This window comes from Cervus canadensis, chromosome Y, assembly GCF_019320065.1.
Source record: "Cervus canadensis isolate Bull #8, Minnesota chromosome Y, ASM1932006v1, whole genome shotgun sequence".
Taxonomy (NCBI): Eukaryota; Metazoa; Chordata; class Mammalia; order Artiodactyla; family Cervidae; genus Cervus; species Cervus canadensis.
In genome coordinates, this window is record NC_057420.1 from 3,570,379 (window position 1) to 3,597,355 (window position 26,977).

Below are 26,977 nucleotides of genomic sequence, written 5' to 3' on the forward strand. Positions count from 1 at the left end.
CTCTGTCCCTTGGATTTCCCAGACAAGAATAATGAAGTGGGTTGCCATTCCCTTCTCCAGACGATCTATCTTCCCCACCCAAGGTTTTCCTAACCCTGGGTCACCTACATCGGCAGGTGGATTCTTTATCTTGTCTTTCATGGATGCTAGATCAAACTTCTGTCAAGACTGGGCTTGTTCAGGACTTCCTTAGTGATCCAGTATCTTAGAGTCGCTTCTCCATGCAGGGGATGTGGGTTATATTGCTGGTCTGGGAAAATTCCACCTGCTGAAGAGTAACTAGGCTCATGGGTCACAACTAAGGAGTCCATGCCCCACAACAAATGAGCTCGTGTGCTGGAAATAGAGCCAGTGCTCTGCAACAAGAGAAGCCACCACATGAAGAAGGCTGTGCCTCACTTGCCACAGCTAGAGAAAGCCCTTGGGCAGCAATGAAGACTAGGCACTGCAAAGAAAAATTAAATACAAATTTAAAAAATAATAATGATACAGAAACTGAAACCTTAGAAAAAGACTGAGTCTGTGGAAAATAGAAGTGTAGTTATATATACATAGTAACAAGCAAATATTCTTTAATGTTGAAAAGACATAAAATAGGTATTCTTCCACACATGATGAAATAATACTGATTAGTACGAATTTATCAGAAAATAAAAATGGGCAATAGTTCCACCAGGAGAAGAGGTCAGGACATCCCAAGCATCAGTGTTCTAATTTGTGTTTTGAATATCTAAACCTAGGAATAATCATGTCACTCATGTAATTCATATATATATATATATATATATGTATATAAATTCATAGATACATATATAAGTATACATAACCCCTTTAGCCCCTAAGCTATCTGTTCTGCAGCTATGAGCATATTCTCTTTATATTTCCTTTGAAGCCACCTGGACTTCCTTTTTTTATTTTCTAAAACAAGATATACGTTTTCCTTGTTATAATTTCTGAGGAGACTTCTCCTTCTACACAGACACTAAGAAAATTTTAACATATTTTCCGTTACTAGAATTCATGCTTCCTCTGCCCTAACCATGTTTACCATTCATGTGTACTGCATTTGTTTTAGCAGGCTCTTTAGCACTATCATCTTGAAGCTCTTTTTGCCTTTCTTTAATTTGGTTATAAAGCTCACAAATTTTAAGAGCACATTAACACCTCTTTTCTAACGTGCCCTGCTAGAGTTTGGTGAGCTCTTGGTGAGTTTCAGGGTTTCAGTTGCAAAGCCCTGCATTACTCTTGGGGCTGTAGAATCGTCTGAAACTGAAGGAGAGACTACAAGTATTCCAGACTACTTTGATTATGACATATTTATCTAAAGACTTAAACAGCTTTTGCATTCCCCCCCCAAAACACTTGCCCCTAACTCCTAATGTTCTTCATGATTTTATTGTGGGAATCTGGTAGAACTGACATTTCTCAGTGCTCCCTAATTTCATCAGTAAGCTTTTCTGAGATGAGAACACATTAGAATTAGTTTTAAAATTAGTCCTAGCAACAGCAATCAGAGAAAAAAAGAAGTAAAAGGAATACAGATTGGGGAGGGGGAAAAAAAAAAAAAGAAAGAAAAACACACCTCTAACTGTTAGCAGATGTCATGACCCTCCACAGAGAACACTAAGGATGCCTGCAGAAAATTACTTGAGCTAATCAAGGAATAGAACAGCTGCAGGATACAAGGTTAATACTCAGGAATCCCTTGCATTCCGATACATTAACAATGAAAAATGAGAACGAGAACTTAAAGAAAGAATCCCATTCAGTATGCAATGAAGAGAATAAAATATTTAGGAATATATTTCCCTAAAGAAACCAAGGATCTGGTAGAGAAAACTAAAAACCCATGTTGAAAGAAATCAAACATGGCACAAATAGATGAAGAAATACACCATGTGCTTGGATCGGGAGAATGAATATAGTGACAATCAGTATACAACCCAACGTGATCTGTTGGTACATTCATTCACCGTTGGTACTCTTAGATTCAACCGTGGAATCCCTATCCAACCACCAATGGTGTTTTTCACTGACCCAGAACAAGTAATTTCACAATGTGTGTGGAAACACAAAAGACCTCCAATGAGCAAAGCAATCTTGAGAAACAATGGAAATGCAGCACTTGGCCTTCCTGACTTCAGAACTACATTACAAAGCTACAGTCATCAAGACAGCAAGGTACTGGCCCAAAGACAGAAATTCAGACCAATGGAACAAAATAGGAAGTCCAGGGGTGAAGCCACACACCCACAGCCACCTTATCTTTGACAGAGGAGACAAAAATACACAACAGAGAAAAGACAGCCTCTTGGACAAGCGGTGCTGAGAAAACGGGTCAATCACATGCAAAGAATGAGACGTTCATTCCCTTCTAACCCCACAGACAAAACCAAATGCAAGATGCATTAAAGACCGAAGTGGAAGACCAGAAATTATAAAACTCTTAGAGGACAATGTAGGCAGAACACTTTCCGACAGAAATGACAGCAAGGTCCTCTATGACCCACCTCCCAGAATAATGGAAATTAAAACAAACAAAAGGAACCTACTTAAACTTCTAAGCTTCTGCACAGTGAAGGACACTAAAACAAAGGTGGAAAGACAGCTTTCAGAATGGGAGAAAATTGCAGCAAATCAAACAACTGCCCAAGAGATGATCTCCCACATATACAAGCAGCTCCTGCAGCTCAATACCAGAAAAACAAAGAATCAATCAGAAAGTGGGCAAAAGAACTAAGCAAACATTTCTCTAGAGAAGATATAGAGATGACTAATGAGCACACGAAAGATGCACAACATCAGTTATCAGAGAGATGTAAGTCAAAACCACAATGAGGTGTCACCTTACGCTGGTCACAATGACCATCACACAAACGCCTCAAGCAAGAAATGCTGGAGAAGTGAAAAGGTAACCTGACACTTTTAGTAGAAATGCAAACTGGTAGAGCCACAATAAACCGTTATGAGTTCTTAAAAACCTGGAAACAGAACTGCCGTTTGACCCCGCAATCCCACTGCTTGCACACACCCCAAGGAAAGCAGAACTGAAAGAGACACATGTACCTCAATATTCATCACAGCACAGTTTACAATAGCTAGGGCATGGAAACAACCTAGATATCCACTGCAGATGAATGGATCCGGAAGTTGTGGAATATATACACAGTGGACTATTACTCAGCTGTGAAAAGGAATGTATTTGAGTTAGTTCTCATGAGGTGGGTGAAACAGGAGCCTGTTCTACAGAGTAAAATAAAGTAAGAAGGAGAAATACAAATACTGTATAGTCATGCCTATGTATGCAATTTAGAGAGATGGTCACAGTGATCCTACATGCAGGGCAACAGAAGACAGAAAGAACAGACTTTTGGACTCTGTGGGACAGGGCAATGGTGGGATGATTTGAGAGAATAGTATTGATCCATGCCCATTACCATACAAACAGATGACTGGTGCAAGTTCAGTGCATGATGCAGGGCGCCCAAAGCCTGTGCTCTGGGACAACAAAGAGCAACAGGCTCTTTGGGGAGTGAGGCGGGAGGAGGGTTCTGGATGCGGGATCACGTGTACCTTGGTGACTGACTCTTGTTGATGTAAGGCAGAAACCACCCCAGTAGTGTAAATTTAATATCCTCCCATCAAAATAACTGTTAAAACTGAAAAGGTTGCTTTCTGAAATTGCAGTGTTGGGAGTTCATGGTCCAGCAGATTTTCTAAACCTTTGTGAAAATGTCTGATTGGAAAGAGGGTAGTGTCAAATTACCATGCCAAGAACTGTGTTCCCACACTCGAAAATCCCACAAAACGGAACTGTCAATATTTTAACTGTCCCTTAAAATATTACTTTGTTTTCTCCTCCAGGGCATCTTATAGAATGTTTCAAGTGACCGGAGAGGAAACAAAAGAGATCATTCACCTTTAAGCAGCAATTAATGTGGGACATTCAATTGTGAATCAAGTGCCTAGGCCCGATAAAAATTTACCCATACAATTTCTTTTTTTGTTCATTTACTTTTATTAGTTGGAGGCTAATTACTTTACAACATTGTAGTGGTTTTAGCCATACTTTGACATGGATCAGCCATGGATTTACATGTGTACCCCATCCCGATCCCCCCTCCCACCTCCCTCCCCATCCGATCCCTCTGGGTCTTCCCAGTGCACCAGCCCTGAGCACTTGTCTCAAGCGTCCAGCCTGGGCTGGTGATCTGTTTCACACTTCAGAGTATACTTGTTTCAGTGCTATTCTCTCAGAACATCCCACCCTCACCTTCTCCCCCAGAGTCCAATTTACCTATACAACTTCTATATGACATGTATCAAAATAATTCTTCCATGGAAAACTGCACATAAGCAACTCAAGATGAAACACTAGGCCTCAGTTACTAAATGGCAAAAAAAAAAACAAAAAAGAGTGTCATCACCAGCGTTTCCCTTCATTCAAGTTCTTACATCGAAATACTACAAACTGGCTTCTCAACAACCAAAAGTTTCGGTTCCAGATATGGGAAGTCTAGGATCAGTGTGCTGGTAGGGTTAGGGTTCTGGTGAAAATCCTCCTCTGATTTGCAAGCTCTGAGTTCTGTCACTGAGGTTAGCTTGCTAAGAGCAGAGATTGATTTCCTATGAGTTCCTCTGTGGTGGCATAATGACACCCCAGAGGGCCTGGCCCCAGTATTATCATCTTCTGGGGTTAGGGCATCAGTACACAAGTTTTAGGAAAATAAAAACAAAAACCAAACACCAAACAAGCCTAAAACAATCAGACCATGACAACTAGCAAACATATTAAATCTTTGGACAGGCCCATATGTCTTTGGGAAAGTCCACAGACAAGTTTTGCACTATGTCATGTGTGAAGATTCTGGTATTTTTGGCAAAGGGTTGAAGACCGATATGTACGAAGCCTAAATAACCAGGAAGTTTTGATTATCCATGAAGTCAACTTCTCAAGTTTGTTTCTTCAGAGTATTAAAACCAGTCCTCCATCCCAAATACATTCAGCATATCCATAGATTAAGCACCAAAATCACATTGGTGAACCTTCTTCTTGGGATTAATTATATACACACTCGGTTTACAATCTTGGGAAAGAAAACTCTAGCAAAGTGAAATGAAACCAGCTGAAGGTTGACTCTCCTTTCTTATATTACAGAAACCATCTAAATGTGTATTCCTATAAATTCTCCAAAGAAATAAGTTTCAGAAGTTACTTGATGAATGGTCTCTCTCTACACACCAGTAAAATTCCACTGAGGTCACTAAACTAGCCCTGAACTTCATTTCTTCTGACTACAGAGGATACTTTCAAATCACACTGTTTAAAAGCAAGGAGAGTATCTAAAATTGCAGTGAAACACACACACACACACACACAAATACACCAGTGACATAAAGCAAGGCCAAAATATATTGAGTGCAACACTTTCCTGTATTTTTCAGGGGCTGTTCCTTCCTTTCCCTTATCTCAGCTAAGGGAAAAAAAATTACGAAAGTCTTAGTTCATAGAATTTACTTATGGAAGTAGATTTTCACACGTACAGTTTGATTCTATTACTCATCAAATTCACCACTATCTGGTTACAACACATATGACTTTTGAGAGTGAAATATATTTTATCTGTAAAGGATCGTCTACTTATTTATCCTTCATGGTTGTCAACAGTTGAGAAATATTTAAAATGCTAAGTAAAAACACTTTCAACATACAGATCAAGACTTTCAATGTTTAGAAAACTGAGTATTACTTAGTGTCAAATTTCTGCAACTTCTAATCACATGTATTGAACATTAGGACTCCAAACTGTCTTCTGAAAGCTTCACTTTAGAAATGCCCTTCTTATGATAGTGGCAACACCAAGTTTTGAAAAGAATATATGTTACCAAACAATAAAATTACACTTGGGCAACGTATATAAGCACACAGCCCTTTTCATTAACTCAAATGCGTAGTTCTGCTTGCTGTACATTCTATCAAAACTATCAAGAAACCTCTAGATAACTGGGATATGTAGAAAGACTCTGCAAACAGATGAGTTCATACGAGGGCATATGATGCTGAGGCAATTTATTCAAAACATTCGTTAACTGGAGGTAAAATAGGGGAGGAATCTTCTCTCTTCTTCTTCCTCTCCAGTGTTTTGCAGCACAATTTGTGGTCTTTACCCCTAAGTTCCATTACATTGAAAGAAGCAAGTGTTAACATTTTACTCAAAATACTTCATCAGTTTTTTTAAAAAATACAGTACTTTAAAACCATTAAAATAAACCAGGTTTATTTAAGGCCCATCAAACTACATTCATACTTAATTTTTCTTCTTCTTAGCAGGTGATGACCAAAATTCCAACTGTAGCATTATCCTCAACCTTCTGAGTTCAATCAGATCTGTAAGTGAAAAGAACATCAGATCTACAGAAAAAAATAACTCTAATCATGCATAAAGGATCTTCCTACACTACTTGGAAAATCAAGCCTTTTGAACTAAAGTTAAGGACACCAACCAGATTGTTTTCTCAGTTCCCATGTGTTTTCACTGTATCTCTATGATCTCCATGAGAACATCACACGTTATGCAAGCTATTCTTTTTTCAGTGTTTTAAATTAACTCATTAATCTTAATTGCAGTTTAGCATTCTTTCTTCTCCTAAAAAGGGAAGAGCGGTACTAAATCAAATTCTCTGACTCAATCTGATCACAGGAGTGACACTCCAGTAAATCGCCAGCATAACTGACTCTGGCAAGAACTGCGATTCCGAGATAAAACACATAAACAAAACAAACATAAACACAAACAGAACAAAACCAACAAGAACACATAAACCTAAACAAAATTTCCAAAATAACACAAACTCTTTTCATGACCATTGCCTTTAGTTTTTTCCCCAACTCAACTGCTTAGTCACAGCTCCAGAAAGCTGTCCTCTTTTCCGACTAAGGAAAGGCTTAACTCTGTGGGGCTTGGTATTCAAGTGTTCCCTTTGTTTAGATTCCTTGCCTTCAACCCCAGCTCAGCCGTGACTACCTTCAGGTCTCATATAACATCCTATGCAACTGGTGCATTTTACATTCTCACCACAGAAAGTAACTTGTCAATTGTACCTCCACACTATTAATTTAGTCATAAGGGATCTCTGGCAAAACTGAACAAAATGTTGAGAGAGAGAGGACAGCATTTCTATGAAATCTGTTGTCAGCATTACAAACGACCTATGTACTACAAAGATATCATTACATCAACATCTACTTAAAAGACATGTAATTACTGGATTCCTTCTTTGCATATAACCATTTTTTACTTTCTGATTTACAACTGATTTATAAAGCCCGGGTCCACTTTTTCAAATAAAACTGCCTTTTTGTTCTTTAGCCACAACTGAACTGACATCTTTAAGATGTTCACTTTAACCTTTACATAATTGGTAACTCCAAATACGTAAGAGACAATGACAGAAGCATCAGAAATATCTAAAAAAAAAAATTCATGTAAAACTTTTCAAGCCTCTGAAAAATGATAGCAAAACTGGGAAGAGAAAAAATGAAAAAACATTGAATGATATTGCACCACAACTTTTCTAATCCTTTTTCACCTCCTGTTTCTGGTGTGCTTTAAAATGCGTACAACATCAGTAGATTACTGGGCTTCCCTGGTGGCTCAGGGGGTAAAACGTCTGCCTGCAATGCTGGAGACCCGGTTTCTATACCTGGGTCAGGAAGATCCCCTGGAGAAGGAAATGGCAACCCACTCCAGTATTCTTGCCTGGAGAACCCCACTGACGTGGACAGAGGAGCCTAGTAGGCTACAGTCCACAAGCTTGCAAAGAGTCGGACACGACTGAGCGACTTCACTTTCACATCAGTAGAGTATTATCATGTGTTTAAAAATCTGCAACAATCTGGTAAAAAAAAAAAAATCTGGTAAAAATGTCTGCATTAAAGGTACATATCCAGCTGTTCTAATTCATGGTGTGAGTAAGCTTAAAGAGCCCTGGGTTTTCATGGTTATTTGTGGCCCTGACATGCAGGCTGCTGATCATTCTTTTCCAGCCAGGAATTGAACCCGTGATCCATACAGTGGATGCTGAATATCTTAAAATACTAGACCACCAGGGCAGTGCTTTGGTTTCATTTCCTAGATGATCTGAAAATCCATCAAAGTACAGTATGGACTGGTATGAACACAAGAGATGCGAAAGACTGACTAGAAACTAGCGAACTGTATAATGTAGGTGAACGTGTGATTGCTCACTTCCACTTAAAATTCAGTTTCTCTGAGTGTCTGAAAACGCTCTTAGTAAGGATGTTGGTAAATGGAAAGATCTTGAAATCTGTTTCCGAGGGCAGTAGATCCAGTTTAGGCTTCCTAAAATGTGCTCCTGGAATTCTGAACTTCTACCTTGGTGTTCAAACACTCATTGATGTTTTTGCACTTTTGGTTTCTACAGTACAGTTTTACCACAGAAGTACCAAAAGAAGAAGAAGTCTAACAGGCCTCACAAGAGTATAAGCCATACTGTCATTCCAATTACTCGATGTGCCTGTCTCAAAAGTCAAGAGATACAAATCAATAAAACTTTCACTTAAATACATTCATAGCAGAAACAGTGAGACATGGAAGAGTCTTATCATCACTATTTCCTTACCAAGATAAACAACCATTTCCCACAAACTCCAAACCAAACCTTTGTCCTAGAGTGATACAGGACAATTAATGTAACCTCTAAATACACGGGCAACAAAACAGGCCTTCATTTTAAGAATGCTTTGCAGTGAACCAAAATTCCAGTGCTTCAGCAAGCTGGCTTCAACATGCTTTACTTCTCTTAAGGTACCAGCCTTGTGAGGCAATACACTTTAAACCTGCCTGCTAAACTTCTTAATACTATCACCGTACACCCCCTTGCTTAATAAAGGGTCATTATGGAGTGCCCACTGTCAAACCTAATTGATTTAAAAGACAAACAAACAAGGATCCAAAGAACTATAAAGTTTTTGAAAATCTAAAAAGGTTGCCATGCTGGATTCTGAATATTAATGAATACTCAAACTCATGGATACATAGGCCTCAATATATATTCACGTGTTCAACCTTCTGAGACCTAAAACGGTAAAAGATCTGACTACTTTCATGTACAAAACATTAAAAAGCATACACACACACGGTTCAGCCTTGACTTACACCTTAGGGTCTTCATCCTCAGCTGCAGGGTCCTTAAACTGGATTTCATCATCATCTTCAGGATCAAAGGTATCTGTGTCACTAAGTTCCACTAAAAACACAATAAGAGCATACGCTTAAAAATATAAAATCAAGGTGTTACTAGATTAATTGCCTATTTAAAGAAACAATACTGGATTAATACTGAAACACTGAACTGTACAACAAACTGCTTGTAATCAAACTTCGATTCAACAGTTTCATTCCGAGAAAAATCTTCCCAACTGCAAACACATCACAGAGAACAAACTCACAATGAAACTGCTAAAAGAAGTTCACTGCCAAGTAAGTATTGATCTGATTCCCAATTATCTTAGTATTTCTTAAACGACCTAATTGTCATCAGAATCTTCACTCTTACTTAAAACCACATAACTTGATAATAAAATGCACTCTAATAGAGTAAGTAAAATTGCTATCATGTTCAAAATGTGAGTTTAGTACACCTCCTCTTTTTTCTTACTAGAAACATATTTTCATCTTTCCAAGCTTACTAGAGGAATACTTTTGTCTTTAAAAAATAAAAGGGATATCTTTTAAAAGCACTCTCCACAAAACGCCACAACAGTACTCTGTATACTAAGAAAAACTGAATACTCCTCCACAAAAATCAATACCAGTACCATAACTGTTGTCATCGAGTAGCTGAAACCAGCTATATAATCTCTTAAGCATTGTTAAGAGGCATTCCTTTAACAACTCGTATGTATAAGTCTAGAGTCCGTAAATTTTTCATTCCCCACCAAAAGAATATACTGCAGGAAGATAATCCGTTACTAAGTTCTTAATATACTGAAGTATTTAATACATACTTAAAGTGGATTGAAGCATATTTGTAAAAATACATAAAGAGAGAGAATCCTGAAACAACTGCTTCACCTAAACACTAACTAGCAAATGCTATGAGAAGACAGGGAAATGTAAAATCTTTGATAATAACTACCATATTCTGGAAGCTCTCCATAAGCCTTCAGACTTCTAGCTTCATCTGCACTGTACTTTAAGATTACATCTGCTTTGTTATCCTTGGAGAAGAACAAGGAAGGATCAAACTTGGTTATGCAAAGAGTCATCAGCTGTCTCATAAATTACTTTCAGATTAAACACACTTATGTGAAACCTCACCATTCTCTCACCTTCCTTCTATCATCCGCACACACGCACACACACACACACACAAGTCCTCGTGATGAAGTCTGCATGCATGACCAAATAAAATATAGACTAGGAAAATGATGTGTATAACGCACTGAATCAAAAGTACGAAAAGGAAACACGGCGGGGCGGGGGGGAGTGCTGTGGCACTACTGTCCTTGTTCACTCTCTAACACTGTAGTTCTAAGTGACGGTGGTATTGTGACCCAAGAGAAACCTTTCTATAACCCACAGTTCTTAGAGTATCTTACTGATTCGAATTGTTTGTGGTGATTTAAAAAGATACCTATATTCTCCTAAAACCTGACAGGCTTGAAGTGAAGTCCTTGTGTGTTTATAAAGCTCTTCTGTGTGCTTCTGATGCAAATATGCCTGTCAAGTACTGCCCCAACAAAGTTCACTTTTCTCCATTTTAAAGACGCCCAGTCACTGACAGAGCAAACAATTCTGAATGCTTACAGTTAACCTAGAAAAGGCCTAAAGAAAGGCAACTGAAAATATCACAGTCATAAAACTGCAGTGTAGTAGAAAGCAACACTTCTCAAACTATAATGTGCACAAAAACACATGTATGTATTGTGTTAAAACTCTGAGTGCAACTCAGTAGGGAAGAGATTAGCTAATAACGTACTAAGATACTTCCATAGAGTGGGGGTGCTGCTATTATCTTTACAGTATGATTTGAGTAACAAGGGTTTGCAATTATCCACAGCAGATTAAAAATCAGAAGAGCTGTTTGTGGCTATCACTTTAAAGTCAGTACCTTAATCCCTTATAGGATTAATATAATTGTGGTTACACTGCCCGTGAAACAAAGAATTAAACTGGGAACTAACAATTTTTCCATTCCTTTCCGGGGTTATATGTAGTTAAACTAAAATAAATGGACATGAAAATGATGCACATTTACAGAGTCTATATTTTTACTCATCACATATGAAAAATGGAAAGGTTATAAAGGGATGATCCAGATCACAAAAACATACAAAGGAAAAAAATTCAGTAAAGTTTCAGGATACGAAATCAATATACAAAAGTCAGTTATAGTAGTAATGTGTCCATACTGCGCAAAGTAATGTACAGATTCCATGTAATTCCTATAGAAATTCAAGTAGCAGTTATTTTCAGAGACAAAGCTATACGGAACCGCAAACAATCCTAACCACCAAAGCAACCTGGAGGAAGAATAAAGCTGGAGGACACACACTTCCTGCTTTCCAAACACAACTGTCCCTACAATATGTCTCCGGCATTTCACCAGTAATGCGGACTCTTGGGACAAAACTCATCACTCAGAAATAAAATTTTTCAAAGACAATCAATCAAAACTCATGAAGGGAACCAAGTGTAGATCTCAGTGTAGAAAAGACATCCTCTCCAATAAACAGTACTGGGAAAACAATACTTAACATATAGTGGATGCCTTTCTTACACCAGAAACTGCCTAAAATTACCCTGAAGTAGATCAGAGTTTTAAACACAGGCCTGAAACCCCAGAACTACTGCAAGAGAACGCAGTGCAAAACTACCAAATGCCGCTCTTGCTCTTTGCTTTTTGTATAGGACACCAAAGCCATATTTGCTTTTTGTATAGGACACCAAAGCAACACAAGCAAAACCTAGTCAGTGGAACTACATCACACTAAATCGCTTTTGCACAGAAAAGGAAATTGTCAACAACAACTACAAAAGACAGTGTACTAGGTCGGTAAAAATATTTGCAAATGTTATGACCAATTAGGGGATAACATCCAATGCAGATAAATCCTGCCATCTGGAGCAACTAGCATGAAACCGGAGGGTAGTGTGCCAAGAGAAACAAGTCACACAGAGAAGGCAAACACTGTAGGACCTCATTTATATGTGGAATCAAGACTGAAGACACACTCATCAAAGTTCAGGGATGCTCCTAACCTCTCAGCTTCGAGTCACCTGGATTTTCCGCACGAGCCTGAAATGAAGAGCTATCAGTCGCCTGGCTTAGTATCAAAGGTATACCACTGCAAGCACAGGGCCTGAACGCAGAGGATGAGAGGCCTGCTGGTTTTTAATGAAACCTCAAACACGGGCTGTCTGTGATGTTATAAAGAAGCATCCAGTGGCCACAGGCAAGGAAAAGATACATGCCGTACACAATCTCTTTCAGAAATCACTCAACAAACAATGGCAAGAAAAAAGCCCTGGGAGAAGAAATCGGATCTCCCGTCTCACCATGTTATATTTGCACTTCTGAGTTTTCAACAAAAACAGAAACAAGAACGAACATGGAACGTACAAAGAAAAAGGAAAATGTGTTCGCTCACATACCAGAAAATACGTAGGCAATACAAAGCATGACTGAGAAAGCCTACAAGCTGGACTTAACAGAGACATTACCTCGGGTAGCATGTGTAAAAAGAAGACAAGAAACAGTGTGCATAATGCGGTTTTAATTGTGAAGAATATTTCACTAGAGAATCAAGACAAACATATTCTTTAAAAGAAAACTAGTGGAGATAAAAAAGTCTCTTTAATCACTAATAGAACGATCACACCAAAAAAAATCAACAGGGAAACAGAAGACTGAAATTTACAAATCAGAACGTCTTAATTATTTACAGGAAACATGACTTGATAATAGAATAGAGAGAGAAACATGACCTGATAATAGAATTATTTCACTGAAAATTTAATTGGGCACACGTGATGGGTTTGACACAGAAGTCCAAAGGACTTCTGTCTCACAAGTCTTAGTACAAACACTGAGGTCATAGCGGGCAACTAACAAGTAGTTTTTTAAGTATTCATCTCAGATTTATAACATACACTCTAAATGACCTAGTCTATGTCTTACCCTTCTCCTACAAGCCAAAACACCCCCCTTGGAGATTAGAGGTTTTGCCTGACTTAATTGCATCATCTTACAGCAGTGATTTCTCAAACTTCGATTTGAGACCTTGAAAGTTAAAAACTGCAACTGAGAACCCAACATAAATTACTAAATTTTTCTTTTAGTGAGTAATAATGCTAATGAAAATCACTCTCATATGCTACTGTTCTATTTCAGCAAAGGTTAGTTTACAAAAATATTTAAAAAGCAAAATGGGCGGAGTCCTCTGGTGGTCCAATGATAAGGACTCAGGGCTTCCTCAGATGTATTCTGGGTTCAATCTCTGACTGGGGATCTAAGATCCCACGAGCTTCAGCGCCATCAAAAATTAAAGGAAAAATCAAGTGAAAGGAAAATGAATAATCTAGCTCTGTGAACTATATATCATAAAATATGAAGATACCTTCTCATTTTACTGCAGAATACTGAAAACGTCAGCCTGCACCGGAATCACTAAAAACCTAGCACAGAGGCCTGACTACACCTGGACTTTAAAGAAGGACAGAAGGGTGAACTCTAGTATTTATCCAAAATTATAAGAGAATATTTATTACTTATTATATTTAAAATAAAGAAAAAAGAAACAACCAGTCTTCCCACAAAACACATGTACCGTCAGTCAGCCAGAATCCTATCATCTTAAACACTGTGGATCGTAACAAATTTGGATGCCAGAAGGATGAGACTCATAACTGGCTAGAACAGGTCAAATGCATTTTATTGCATCATCTAAATACTGATATTAATGATTCTTAAATTCAAGATTATAACTTTACACGTAATTCTTACCTGATAGTCTCGAAGACCAACCAATATAATATCTGAAGTATTTATCCAAACCTATAAAAGAAAACTCATGGTATATTGTATGTAAAATGCAAACAATAGTGTTCAATGTAAAGCAATACTTAATACAAAAAATATAATTCATTCGGTCTGTGAAAAATATCTACTAATGAATTACGGCAAAACTACAGATGAGTGTGTGTGTGTGTGTGTGTGGTCTGTGTGTGTGTTGTGTGTGCATGTGCATGTATGTGTGTATTATCTGTGTGTGTGCTCATGCCTACGAGCCTCTGAATGTACAAGAGCATAGTTCTTTGTCACGTGAATTACTTTTATTCACAAATCACTCTGGACATTTTCAGTTCTTTTAAACAAATGAAAATAAGTCATCTACACAAATATAGTCATCTAGTTACCAATCGACATCAATTCAGGTTCCCAAACCACTAACTGGAAAAGAATGACTCAAGAGAACAAAACTGTTTTTTAATCCAAAAAATTAGGGTTGAAGGAACTGTTAAACAATATGGTCAATCAACGTGCCAAAATTACTAAATAAGATGCTCTCTCATGTTCCAATTTCAAATGTTCCTAACACCACATACAGCTGTTCCCACAAAGCAAAGTCTTACCCAGGACCACACGTTAGATTTAATTAACAATTAGACTTCTGTTGTCTGAAAAATAATCTTCAGGTGTTTTATTTTTCTTTCTTTCTTTCTTTCATGGCTTACCATTTTTGTTAAGAGTCTAGGCCATTTGTTTCATACACGGAATCTGTCTGTTTCCGCAAGAGCAAACATTTCTGGCATAAGTCCAGTCTAGGTGTCACAAATCATTCTTTCTAAATCTGAGTCCTATTATTAAAGTTATCAAGCATTTTCTAATTTTATGCATTTATATTGCCATATAAATCACTATTCTTGAAGTCTTCAAGAATTCACCAAATTCAGTCACTTGAAGCACAGACAAATGTTTTAAAGGTAAGCTTTGGACTAAAGGAAAATATACCTCCACACTGACCTTATTTCTCAAGCTTCCTCGGATATGACATATCCTTGTCACACCGTCAGAGCACACTGCTTCCAATCGTGCATTTCCCAACATTTTGGTTACCTGGGCATACTCTTAGGAAAGGGCAAAAAAGAAAAAAGCAAAACAAAACCGTAACATACTGTCCAGTTTTTCTTAAAATGCAACACTTGTGATTAAGTTGGTAACTTCACTGTGAGTGCTAACTTTAGACCAAACCATAATTTAAAACAGAACAAAAGGTTCAAGTATGACAACAAATGAGAGCTGTCTCAGGGGACATATATTAATGTTATCCACAAAAATGGGAGAACTCTTAGTCTCTCAAGCAATGTCTACGGTCTCATTCAGCTAAACTGATGCATTTATCCTCTTGTTTTTTGAGCAAGTAAAAGTTGACAAAAGTGAAGCAGTTAATCCAAAATCACAAATGTTATTTCCACGAAAAGTTATCGCTACTGGGTATATTTAAGTCATCCACTAATTTGAGAAAATCAGTTCAGTCTTTGTCTTCACGACTGCATGCTCTACCTCTGCACACCAAAGTGGTTCACTTCAGACTGCGCCCTACATGCTGGCTTAGCAACCTCTCACGCTGCATATTTGCAAAATCTTGCCTCTCCTTTCCCTCATTAACTCTACTGATAACCAACAGCAGGCTGATCACTAACGAACATTTGCTTGAGGACACGCTGATGCTTATTCTCAAGTCCTTAATATAGTATTTCAAGATAAAGCGTCAAATGCTTAAAGACAATTATATCTAAGCATAGTCAAGAGGCCACCAGATTCTACTGTCAGTTGAAGACACTGACATAAGCATTAGCCAGCACGGGATGACGTCTTCCTGACTTTAAATGACAAACGCAGGCATCAGAATAGAGAAAGAAACAGGTAGTTAATATAAAGCAGCTACATTACTAAATGTTTACTAAGGACAAACATCAAAGTCACAGCCACTGCAGCCACAATATTAAAGGCGACTGCTCCTGGACCTTTCGGGTACGATATAAATGAAGTCCCTGATGATTATAGCGTGGAAGTGAGAAACAGATTTAAGGAACTAGATCTGATAGAGTGCCAGATGAACTACAGACAGAGGTTCGTGACATTGTACAGGAGACAGGGAGCAAGACCATCCCCAAGAAAAAGAAATGCAAAAAAAGCAAGATGGCTGTCGAGGAGGCCTTACAAATAGCTATGAAAAGAAGGGAAGTGAAAAGCAAAGGAGTAAAGGAAAGACATACCCATTTGAATGCAGAGTTCCAAAGAATGGCAAGGAGAGATAAGAAAGCCTTCCTCGGCGACCAGTGCAAACAAAGAGAGGAAAATAACAGAATGGGAAAGATTTCTTCAGGACAATTAGAGATACCAAGGGAACGTGTCATGCAAAGATGGGCTCCAGAAAAGGCAGAAATGGTATGGACTTAACAGAAGCAGAAGATATTAAGAAGAGGTGGCAAGAATACACAGAAGTGTACAAAAATGATCTGCCCGACCCAGATAATCACCAAGGAGTGATCACTCATCTGGAGCCAGACATCCTGGGACGTGAAGTCAAGCAGGCCTTAGGAAGTATCACTACAGACAAAGCCAGTGGAGGTGATGGGTTTCCAGCTGAGCTACTTCAAATCCTCAAAGATGATGCTGTGAAAGTGCTGCAGTCAATGTGCCAGCAAATTTGGAATACTCAGCAGGGGCCAGGGGACAGGAAAAGTCAGTTTTCTTTCCAATCCCAAAGAAAGGCAATGCCAAAACCGCTCAAAGCACCGCACTGTTGTACTCATCTCATACGCTAGCAAAGTAATGCTCAAAATTCTCCAAGCCAGGCTTCAACAATACATGAACTGTGAACTTCCAGATGTTCAAAGCTGGTTTTATAAAGGCAGAGGAACGGAGATCAAATTGCCAACATCCACTGGATCATGGAAAAAGCAAGAGAGTTCCAGAAAAACATCTATTTCTGCTTTACTGACTATGCCAGAGCCTTTGACTGTGCGGATCCCAATAAACTGTGGACAATTCGAAAAAGTTGGGAATACCAGGCCCACCTGACCTGCCTCTTGAGAAATCTGTATGCAAGTCAGGAAGCAACAGTTAGTGGTGGATATGGAACAACAGACTGGTTCCAAGTAGGAAAAGGAGCACATCTAGGCTGCACATTGTCAACCTGCCTATTTAACTTCTATGCAGAGTACATCACGAGAAATGCTGGGCTGGATGAAGCACAAGGTGGAATCAAGACTGCCGGGAAAAAATTCAACAATCTCAGAGACGCAGATGACAGCACCCTTGAGGAAAGATCCTCTTTATGAGAGTGAAAGAAGAGAGTGAAACAGTTGGCTTAAAGCTAAACATTCAGAAAACGAAGATCATGGCATCCGGTGCCGTCACTTCATGGCAAATACATAGGGAAGAGTGAAAACAGTGGCTGACTTTAGTTTCGGGGGCTTGAAAACCACTGCAGATGGTGACCGTAAGCGTGACATAAAAAGACGCTTGGGTGCTCGCTTCGGCAGCACATATACTAAAATTGGAACGATACAGAGAAGATTAGCATGGCCCCTGCGCAAGGATGACACGCAGATTCGTGAAGCGTTCCATATTTTTAAAAAAAAAGAAGGAAAAAAAAAAGACGCTTGGATGGAAAGTTACAACCAGACTATACAGCATATTGAAAAGCAGAGACATTACTTTGCCAACAAAGGTGCATCTAGGCAAAGGCTATGGTTTTTCCAGTAGTCATGTATGGATGTGTGAGACAGGACGGTAAAGAAAGCTGAGTGCTGAAGAACTGATGCTTTTGAACTGTGGTGTTGGAGGAGACTCTTGAGAGTCCCTTGGACTGCAAGGAGATCCAACCAGTCCATACTAAAGGAGATCGGTCCTGGGTGTTCACTGGAAGGACAGATGTTGAAGCTGAAACTCCAATACTTTGGCCACCTGATGTGACGAGTTGACTCATTTGAAAAGACCCTGATGCTGGGCAAGATTGAGGACGGGAGGAAGAAGGGAACAAGAGAGGATGAGCTGGTTGGATGGCATCACTGACTCAAGGGACATGAGTCTGGCTAAGCTCCAGGAGCTGGAGATGGACAGGGAAGCCTGGCTTGCTGCAGTCCATGGGGTTGCAAAGAGTTGGAAGTGACTGAGCGACTGAACTGAACTGAACTGCTCCTTGGAAGAAAAGCGATGACAACTCTAGACAGCATGTTAAAAGGCAGAGATATTACTTTGATGACAACGCTCTGTACAGTCAAAGCTCTAGTTCTTCCAGTAGTCATGTATGGATGTGACAGTTGGGACCATGAAGAGGGCTGAACGCCAAAGAGTTGAAATTTTTCAACTGTAGCACTGGAGAAGACTCTTGAGAGTCCCTTGGGCAGCAAGGAAATCAAATCAGTCAATCCTAAAAGAGATCAACCCTGAATATTCACTGCAAGGACTGCTGCTGAAGCTCCAATACTTTGGCCACCTGATGCAAAGAGTCGACTGCAAGGAGAAGACCCTGATGCGGGAGGGAAAGCAGGAGGGTAAGAGAAGAGGACAAGAGAAGATGAGACGGTTGGATGGTATCACAGGATTCAAGGGATATGAGTGTGAGCAAACGCAAGGGTATGGCAAGGACAGGGAACCCAGGTGTACTGCCGTTCACGGGGTCCCGCAGGGTCAGAGACATGGCTTAGTGACTGAGAAACAACTCCCCCAAAGAGATCCTTGTCTCATCTGTCATCATCCTGAAAGGTAAATGGGATTCCAACTATGGACAGTCCCTTGGATCACAGGCCATGAACCCAGCTTAGTACTCAGGGCTGCTACACAGGAGCAAAGAACAAAGAAAAGATAATGATAATTTAAAAACTGGCCCTGAAACAGACTTCTAACGTAAGGAAAAAATATGAAGGTCAAAGACCAGATTATCTTTAGACACACATCATGTTTCAAATAATCAATAAAAATATTTGTGTTTGTTCCTGAGCGTGTGTGTGTGTCTTTAGTGACTTGCACTATGCAGGAATAACTACATGCCTTTGTTATGAAGTGCTGGAAATTATTGAAACAAATGGACAAATGTGAACGGTGGTTATACACCAGCTCAACAACAGAGGAGAGGATTTTCAATTTAGAGAAAAGTATGCACAAGAACTGAACAATATGCTAACTTCAGTTCATTTCAACATCCACATATGGTTCCTGGCTATTCCTGAACAGGGGTTTGCCCGGTGGCTCAGCCATGAAGAATCCACCTGCAAACGCAAGAGACAAAGGAGACAACGCACTAGACTTCCGGGCCAGGATGAGCCCGTGGAGAAGCAAACGGCAACACGCTCCAGTATTCTTGCCTGGAGAATCCTGTGGACACAGGAGCCAGGTGGGCTACAGTCCCTGAGATCTCAAAAGAGTCAGATGTGACTAAAGCAAATGGCAACACGCTCCAGTATTCTTGCCTGGAGAATACTGTGGACACAGGAGCCAGGTGGGCTACAGTCCCTGAGATCTCAAAAGAGTCAGATGTGACTAAGCGCAAGCCATGGGGCTAGAACAGAGTACCTACCAAGTGACAGTATAATGGTAAGCTTAAATTTCCTGTGACCATGCTACTGGAGTTACATAGGAGAAAGGCTTCGCTCTTAGGAGATGGAACATTTAGGACTAAAGTCCATAACTGTATGTAACGAGACCCGCCTATAAGAAAGTTTAATATGTTAGGAGGACTTCGACAAAGGAGGCAAGAATATACAGTGGAAAAAAGACAACCTCTTTCTTTAACAAGTGGTGCTGGGAAAACTGGTCAACCACCTGTAAAAGAATGAAACGAGAACACCTTCTAACACCATACACAAAACTAAACTCCAATGGATTAAAGATCGAAATGTAAGACCAGAAACTATAAAACTCCCAGAGGAGAACATAGGCAAAACACTCTCCGACATAAATCACAGCAGGATCCTCTACGACCCACCTGCCAGAATATTGGAAATAAAAGCAAAAAGAAACAAACGGGACCTAATGAAACTTAAAAGCTTTTGCACAACAAAGGAAACTATAAGCAAGGTGAAAAGACAGCCCTCAGATTGGGAGAAAATAATAGCAAACGAAGCAACAGACCAAGGATTAATCTCAGAAATATACAAGCAACTCCTGCAGCTCAATTCCAGAAAAATAAATGACCCAATCAAAAAATGGGCCAGAGAACTAAACAGACATTTCTCCAAAGAAGACATACAGATGGCTAACAAACACATGAGAAGATGCTCAACATCACTCATTATCAGAGAAATGCAAATCAAAACCACAACGAGGTACCACTACACGCCAGTCAGGATGGCTGCTATCCAAAAGTCTACAAGCAATAAATGCTGGAGAGGGTGTGGAGAAAAGGGAACCCTCTTACACTGTTGGTGGGAATGCAAACTAGTCCAGCCGCTATGGAGAACAGTGTGGAGATTTCTTAAAAAACTGGAAATAGAACTGCCATATGACCCAGCAATCCCACTTCTGGGCATACACACGGAGGGAAGCGGATCTGAAAGAGACACGTGCACCCCAGTGTTCATTGCAGCGCTGTTTACAACGGCCAGGACATGGAAGCAACCTAGATGTCCATCAGCAGAGGAATGGATAAGGAAGCTGTGGTACAGATACACCATGGAATATTACTCAGCCATTAAAAAGAATTCATTTGAATCAGTTCTAATGAGATGGATGAAACTGGAGCCCATTATACAGAGTGAAGAAAGCCAGAAAGATAAAGACCAATACAGTATACTAATGCATATATATGGAATTTAGAAAGGTGGTAACGATAACCCTACATGCAACACAGAAAGAGAGACACAGATGTACAGAACAGGCTTTTGGACTCTGTGGGAGAAGGCGAGGGTGGGATGTTTTGAGAGAACAGCATCGAAACATGTATACTATCAAGGGTGAAACAGATCACCAGCCCAGGTTGGATGCATGAGACAAGTGCTCGGGGCTGGTGCACTGGGAAGACCCAGAGGGATCGGGTGGAGAGGGAGGTGGGAGGGGGGATTGGGGTGGGGGAATACATGTATATCCATGGCTGATTCATGCCAAAGTATGGCAAACACCACTACAATACTGTAAAGTAATTAGCCTCCAACTAATAAAAATAAATGGAAAAAACAAAACAAACAAACAAAACGTTAGGAGGAAAATGTGCATGTTCCAAAAGAAAGAATAGAAGAAAACATTGAAAATTAGTGAGTCTAAGTTAAAAACAAAATATGGGAGTTGCACTCATATTTCAACTCCTCTGTGGGCTTAGCTAAATATGAAAGGGGAAAAAGTAAGTGCTTCAGTCAGTTTTTTTACTCTTATTTTAGTCTGCACTTACTTAAGTAAGAGATAGTCAATTATTCTGTTACTTTAGTAAATATGATCATGCACTAGTGACACTGGAGTACTGAGGGGCTGAGGTCTTGGCATGGATTTCTCATAGGCTACTGAAAAATGAGTGCAAAAGTAGGCGATTTTCAATGTTGGCAGCCAGGCTTACTCTGCTCCAAACACTACAATGCACTGTCATTTATACCATGGTTATCCACAGAATAAAAACAGGACACCTTGTTTACAGAAATGCCACATTATAAACCTGCATGAGAAATAGTGTACAATAAATTAACACAGAAATTCTGGAGAAATATAGGGCACTGTAAACGGGGAAAAGATGGAGATACGAGGGGCTTCCGTGGTGGCTCAGTGGTAGGGAATCCACCTGCCAATACAGCAGACACTGGTCTGACCCCTGGTCCAGGATGAACTCACATGCCTCCCAAAGACTGAGCCCCTGTGCCACAGCTATTGCGCCTGTGCCCTACAGCCTAGAAGCCGCAACTAATGAGCCCATGCACTGCAACTACTGAAGCCAGGTCTCCCGAGAGCCTCTGCTCCACAAGTGGAGAGGGCACCCCGATGGGAAGCTCGTGCACTGCAGCTACAGAGCAGCCCCTGCTGTCCTCATCTAAAGAAAAGCCCATGCGCAGTAAAGAAGGCCCAGCACAGCAAAAAAACAAAAACACATAAGCGGATAAAAATCGTTTAGATGAAGAAAAAACAAGGGAGTTATGAGACGACTCCTCAGCAGTATGACTAAGACATGTTTCAGATCAAACTCTGAAATTCACATTACTGGAAAAGGTATCAGTAACTAAAGAATTCTTACCTTGTCCATCTTGTTTAAAGACTAGGTCTCTATTTTTATATTCATTCTCCTTCTTACCCTTACGCTTGTTTCTGCCTCCTTTACCTAAGTGATTAAAAAGTGAATAAAAATTGAAATCTAATCATCTGTATAATAGTTTACAAACTCAACTGTAAAACAAACGAACATAAGCTTTGAAACTTTACAAAAACACAGGGGAACAAACAGGTTACCATTTAAATAGCAGTAAAATATTAACAGACCTCAAAAGAGATTTACAACTTAACCTAACTTGCTTACCGATTAGCCGCTTACAAATTGCCAATGACGTTCTTCTAAGTCGCTTAACAGCTAATATTATCAACCACATAACACATTACCAGAGATAACCATTAGCACTTTTATTATCCATGCTTTCCAATTAAACCTGGATTCTATACATTCTCTTCCACAATTTACTTTCCAATTAATAAACCGAGACTACTCCATATATTTGTAAAGGAATGGAAACTGAAAAATCATATGTAGAAACGTCTTCAGTTTGGCATGAGAGTTAGCAGCTGGTTTAAAAGTCCCACAGAAGGAAGACGGGAGCCACCCAAGGCTGGAGTGAAGCCCAGGAAGATAACATTAAGAAAAATGTATTGAACATCTATTAAGCACCAAGCTGTACTGAGTCAGCATTCATAAAGTAAGTCCTATTCTCTTCAGGATACACAACCGAATGTGGGCATCTGAAACTTCATTCCTAAAAACAGAGGAGGAAACAAGGAATGTATGGAAACGCACACTTATTTGTAAGCTAAAAGTGAATTCAATAGATTAGAAAAAAAAAAAAAAAAAGTAGAAGTGGTTTGTAATTTACCTAACACAGTATGAAAAAGAGGTTTCTAGAGTTTCCCTGAATAGTTAGCAGTAAAACATTTCCTTGCTAGAGAAAGGCTGTGCCAGTTGGTTTGGGGAATGTAGAGAGCACTGAACTCAAAGGTGAAAAATTTGACCCAATGTGGCAAACGTTAAGGAAGCCTTGAGAGCTAACATGAAGTGTCAGGAATGAATAATGAAGAGAGGTTTGCCCTGCAATGTGAAATGCGGTGCTACTCTGAAGGAGATATTCTCACTCCTAGCAGTTACAGTTTGCCAGGAGGCATTACAAGGATATTAAACATGACACAAGAACAACTCAGGTCTGTAAAAAGGAGAATTCAAGGACTGACTGTCCCAGGGCTCTGCTTCAGTTAGCTTAGAAGTACCCTTTTGGAAGTTACAAGCAAAATTACTGTCAAATCTGGTTATTTGTGAACTGTCTGACTCAGAATAAAGACAAATAGAAACACACAGTGCCAGCATCGACTTTACTGGATAAGAAGGCTGAACACGTTGGGATATGTGTGCATTCTAAAGAAGGTTAAGGTTTGTGACAGGCAGAAGAAAGTAAACTGGCAGACATGAACCTCAACGTGCAACAACGTTTGGCCTCCGTGTTTGCAAAGCAGTATTTTCACCAGTAGTCAACCGCGCACAAAGGAAACTACTGACAAGTATTTAATAGACCCGAAGAAAGAATCAGTGTGTCACAAACAACAGCTAAGGGAGAGTCTTCGGAAGGGATGAAGGCCTCAGCTGCCCGAAAGTAGCCTTCTGCCAGTTTACTAACGGCCTGCAGTTAAACTGGCATGAATCCAAAACTAATCGTATTTTCACCTCCCTGTAAAACTGACAAAAGCGGAGAGGAAATTATCCCGCTATGTCTACAGAGCGGGAGGAAGCCGGAGCCGCTTCCTAGCTCCTATGTGGACTGTGGAGTCCGCTCAAAGACCTCAGCCAACCACACGAAGGAGAAACTACCACTGACCGCGCGGCAGAGCAAACCCTGGTGCCGGGAAACCGAGTCATTACCTTTATTCTTGGGCATAGCTGCAACGGCAGGCTCACTGTTTCCAGGCAGCTTCCGGTGCCGCTGCCGCTGGCAGGTAATCCTCCGAGGTTTCCAAGGAGCTAACCTACGCACACTCTCCGACTTGAGAACTCGCGCGAGACATCGGAGCGCAGCCACGCTTAGCGGCAGCAAAATGGCGACCCAGCCAGTGTCACGTGGTTAACGTCACTTTCCCCGCCTCTGACGCTACGGGCCTATCCTCCAAGCACAGTCTCTTCCGCCCTACGGAGCACGTGTAGTCCAAACCCACTGACTTCCTGGCACTCAACAATGTGAGGGACGCTGTGACAGGTTGCAGTGGACAGGTATAGATTTTTGGAGAACACTGCGCTGAGTGAGATGTGTCAATATAGTGGAGACCGCATGCAGTTCCCCAAATAGAAACCGCTTGAGCTGACTCAAACTAGTGAGTAGGATTTTGCTATTTTGTAATAAGTGCTCTTGACCATTTGCTCTCTGATCCTTTCTTTGTTTGAATTGTATCTGTTGTCTTCCTTCTTGGAGAAACAAATTCCACCAGGAGGCTTCTGTTAGAAATATGGTACATGGTACAGTGGTGGAAGAATTAAACAGAAAGGGTATATATGTCTCTCAAAAGATTGAGCCCAGGATCATTACAGACCCCTCTCTTAGGTCCACCAAGATTGGTGTATCCGGATGTCGTATCCAATGTCAGATGGGTAGAAGAAAGTTTAAAGTTAGTGTAAACAAACAAAATAAATGGATAAAGAATAAAATTTAGAAATATCAAAAACTTTCTCTTCAGAAATAAAATGTTCAGGATTGTTTTTCATAGTGATGGAAGTGATGGATATTTTCACCTATTTTAAGTATGAGGAAACATTCGGGACTACGTGTTACTTCACTTGAACTTTATGCAAGACGCCCTACCTTTTGACGTGAGAAACCAGTATTGTACATGTGCTTTAACCACTAAAGAAAAGTCACTCTTGATCGACGTAAGGAAAGACGTCAAAATCTACTGCAGTTGTCCATCAGCAGTGCACGCTTGAGAAACTCTGGATGGGAAAAACAAGATGAAGCATTTCTGTGCTTGGGTCTATGGGTCCCTAGATGGTTAAGATGAATATGGAAATCGAAACTTGAGTGATTCCACATGCTTGCCTAGAGAAACGCTACAATCTCTTGCTTTCAATCCCTGTTTGTTTGGCGGTTTTTATTTTTTTATTTATTTATTTTTCCTTTGTGACTATCATGAATTTTTTAGCAAGTTATGTGTTTCACTACATATATTTTCTACGTTAAAGAAGGTTGTATATGTACTGGCTCTGCCCCTACGTCTGCCTCTAAGCCTCCTCTCAAAACTCTGTGAAAGACCATTTCCAGCCTGTGGTCTTCAAGTTTCCTGAACTTATGATTTTCTATTTATACTATTAATTATTTATTGATATTTTTATCAACAATACTATGATTTCCCTCACTTTTGCTTTTTGTTTTGCCTCAAGGTCAAAACGGTGTATGGAAAGTTGGTCTCCTACAATCATGCCCTATGATCAATGAGCCCACATAGCAAGGATTGACAATTGAAACTTTTTAGCAGAATTGAGGGCTTCCCTGGTAGCTCAACCAGTAAAGAATCAACTGCGATGCAGGATACCCCACTTCGTTTCCCAAGGTTGAAAGATCCTCTGGAGGAGGAATAGGCTACCCACTCCAGTATTCTTGTGCTTCCTTCATGGCTCAGATGGGAAACGATCTGACTGCAATGTGGCCAAGCTGTCTTCCGCTCCTGGGTTGGGCACATCCCTCGAAGAGGGCGGAGCAACCCACTCCAGTATTCTGGCCTGGAGGATACCTGTGGACACAGGAACTTGACGGACAAGAGTCTATGATGTCACAAAGAATCAGACACAACTGCAAAACTAAGCATACTAGAAACCAAAATTTATTTTTGTAAGAAAAGTGCTTGAAAAGCTTGATATATGGAGGTCTGACTAAGAAAGTATATTTGACCCTGAAAAAAATTCCAAAAAGCAATGAACTTTTACTACTCTCTTGTCTATAGAACCCTAGGACAACTGGAGTGTCTGTTCCCCTTTCAGAGGCAAGTTGTTGTGGTAGAATATGTTAAAAGATTAAACAAACAACGTATTCCTAGTGACATGCTGCTTTCACCAATGAAGCAATGTGGAATTCAAGATCAATACCAAAGCAGGAGCAAAACTGCTGCCAGTTGCAGTTGTAAGACACGACCTCCAAAGAGAACTACATACATGCATATAAATGACTGACTGAATTATCTTCCAATACACTATAAAACTACACAGACCGTATTATAAAGGATTTTGCTTTTCCAGTCAATAATACAGAAGTGTCTTTGAGTTACTGATAGTTTTAATAACCAAAAGCAGTGACCACTTTTCAGGCGTTCCATCCAAAGTCATTTGAACAAAATGTCATCTTTTCCCCCCTAAAAGCCACAAAAGTAGTGCTGGTAATAGGTCACTAAATCAAGTCCACCTCTTTTTCGCCTCCATGGACTATAGACCACTATGCTCCTCTGTTACTGGAATTTCCCAGACAAGAATAATGAAGTGAGTTCCCATTCCCTTCTCCAGAGGATCCATTTTCCCAACCCAGTGGTTTCCCAACCCTTGGTCGCCTACATTGGCAGGTGGATTCTTTACCTTTCTGCCACAAATGAAGGTCCCGAAACCACCTAGTATCTACTTTAAAAGTACATCTTGTCCTTCATATACAGTGTATCTAACTTCTAGTCTGTCAATACTTAGCTTGTTTAGGACTTCCGTAGTGATCCAGTAGTTTAGAGTCAGCTCCTTAGTGCAGGG

At 40.0% G+C, this 26,977-nt stretch overlaps 1 protein-coding gene and 1 non-coding gene across 3 annotated transcripts; one reads left to right on the top strand and one right to left on the bottom strand.

Moving 5' to 3' along the window:
• Window positions 1-6,090: 6,090 nt before the first annotated feature.
• On the bottom strand, window positions 6,091-24,464 carry LOC122436416 (eukaryotic translation initiation factor 1A, Y-chromosomal-like). Of its 2 annotated transcripts, none has more exons than XM_043460218.1 (7): window positions 24,128-24,464; window positions 22,250-22,333; window positions 15,052-15,155; window positions 14,032-14,082; window positions 9,180-9,270; window positions 6,309-6,388; window positions 6,091-6,170 (listed from the first exon to the last, which is right to left on the bottom strand). In XM_043460218.1, exons 1-6 carry the CDS (start codon window positions 24,141-24,143, stop codon window positions 6,309-6,311), a joined length of 426 nt encoding a protein of 141 aa, XP_043316153.1. In that variant the 5' UTR covers window positions 24,144-24,464; the 3' UTR covers window positions 6,091-6,170. The 2 variants fall into 2 exon arrangements, with proteins under 2 accessions (XP_043316153.1, XP_043316152.1); XM_043460217.1 differs by lacking the exon at window positions 6,091-6,170 and adding an exon at window positions 10,162-10,243 and having other exon boundaries at window positions 6,238-6,388; window positions 24,128-24,360.
• Window positions 17,564-17,670, top strand: LOC122436485. Its single transcript, XR_006268026.1, has one exon. It is a non-coding gene; the product is annotated as a U6 spliceosomal RNA (small nuclear RNA).
• Window positions 24,465-26,977: the final 2,513 nt, after the last annotated feature.

Bases quoted from the DNA above. Each gene is read 5' to 3' on its own strand.
- LOC122436416 (XM_043460217.1), bottom strand. The intron at 15,156-22,249 runs GTAAGAATTCTT...CCCTTTCCTAAG, and splicing joins CTTTAAACAAGATGGACAAG to AGTATGCCCAGGTAACCAAA. The intron at 10,244-14,031 runs GTAAGAATTACG...TTCTTCTCCAAG, and splicing joins TTGGTCTTCGAGACTATCAG to GATAACAAAGCAGATGTAAT.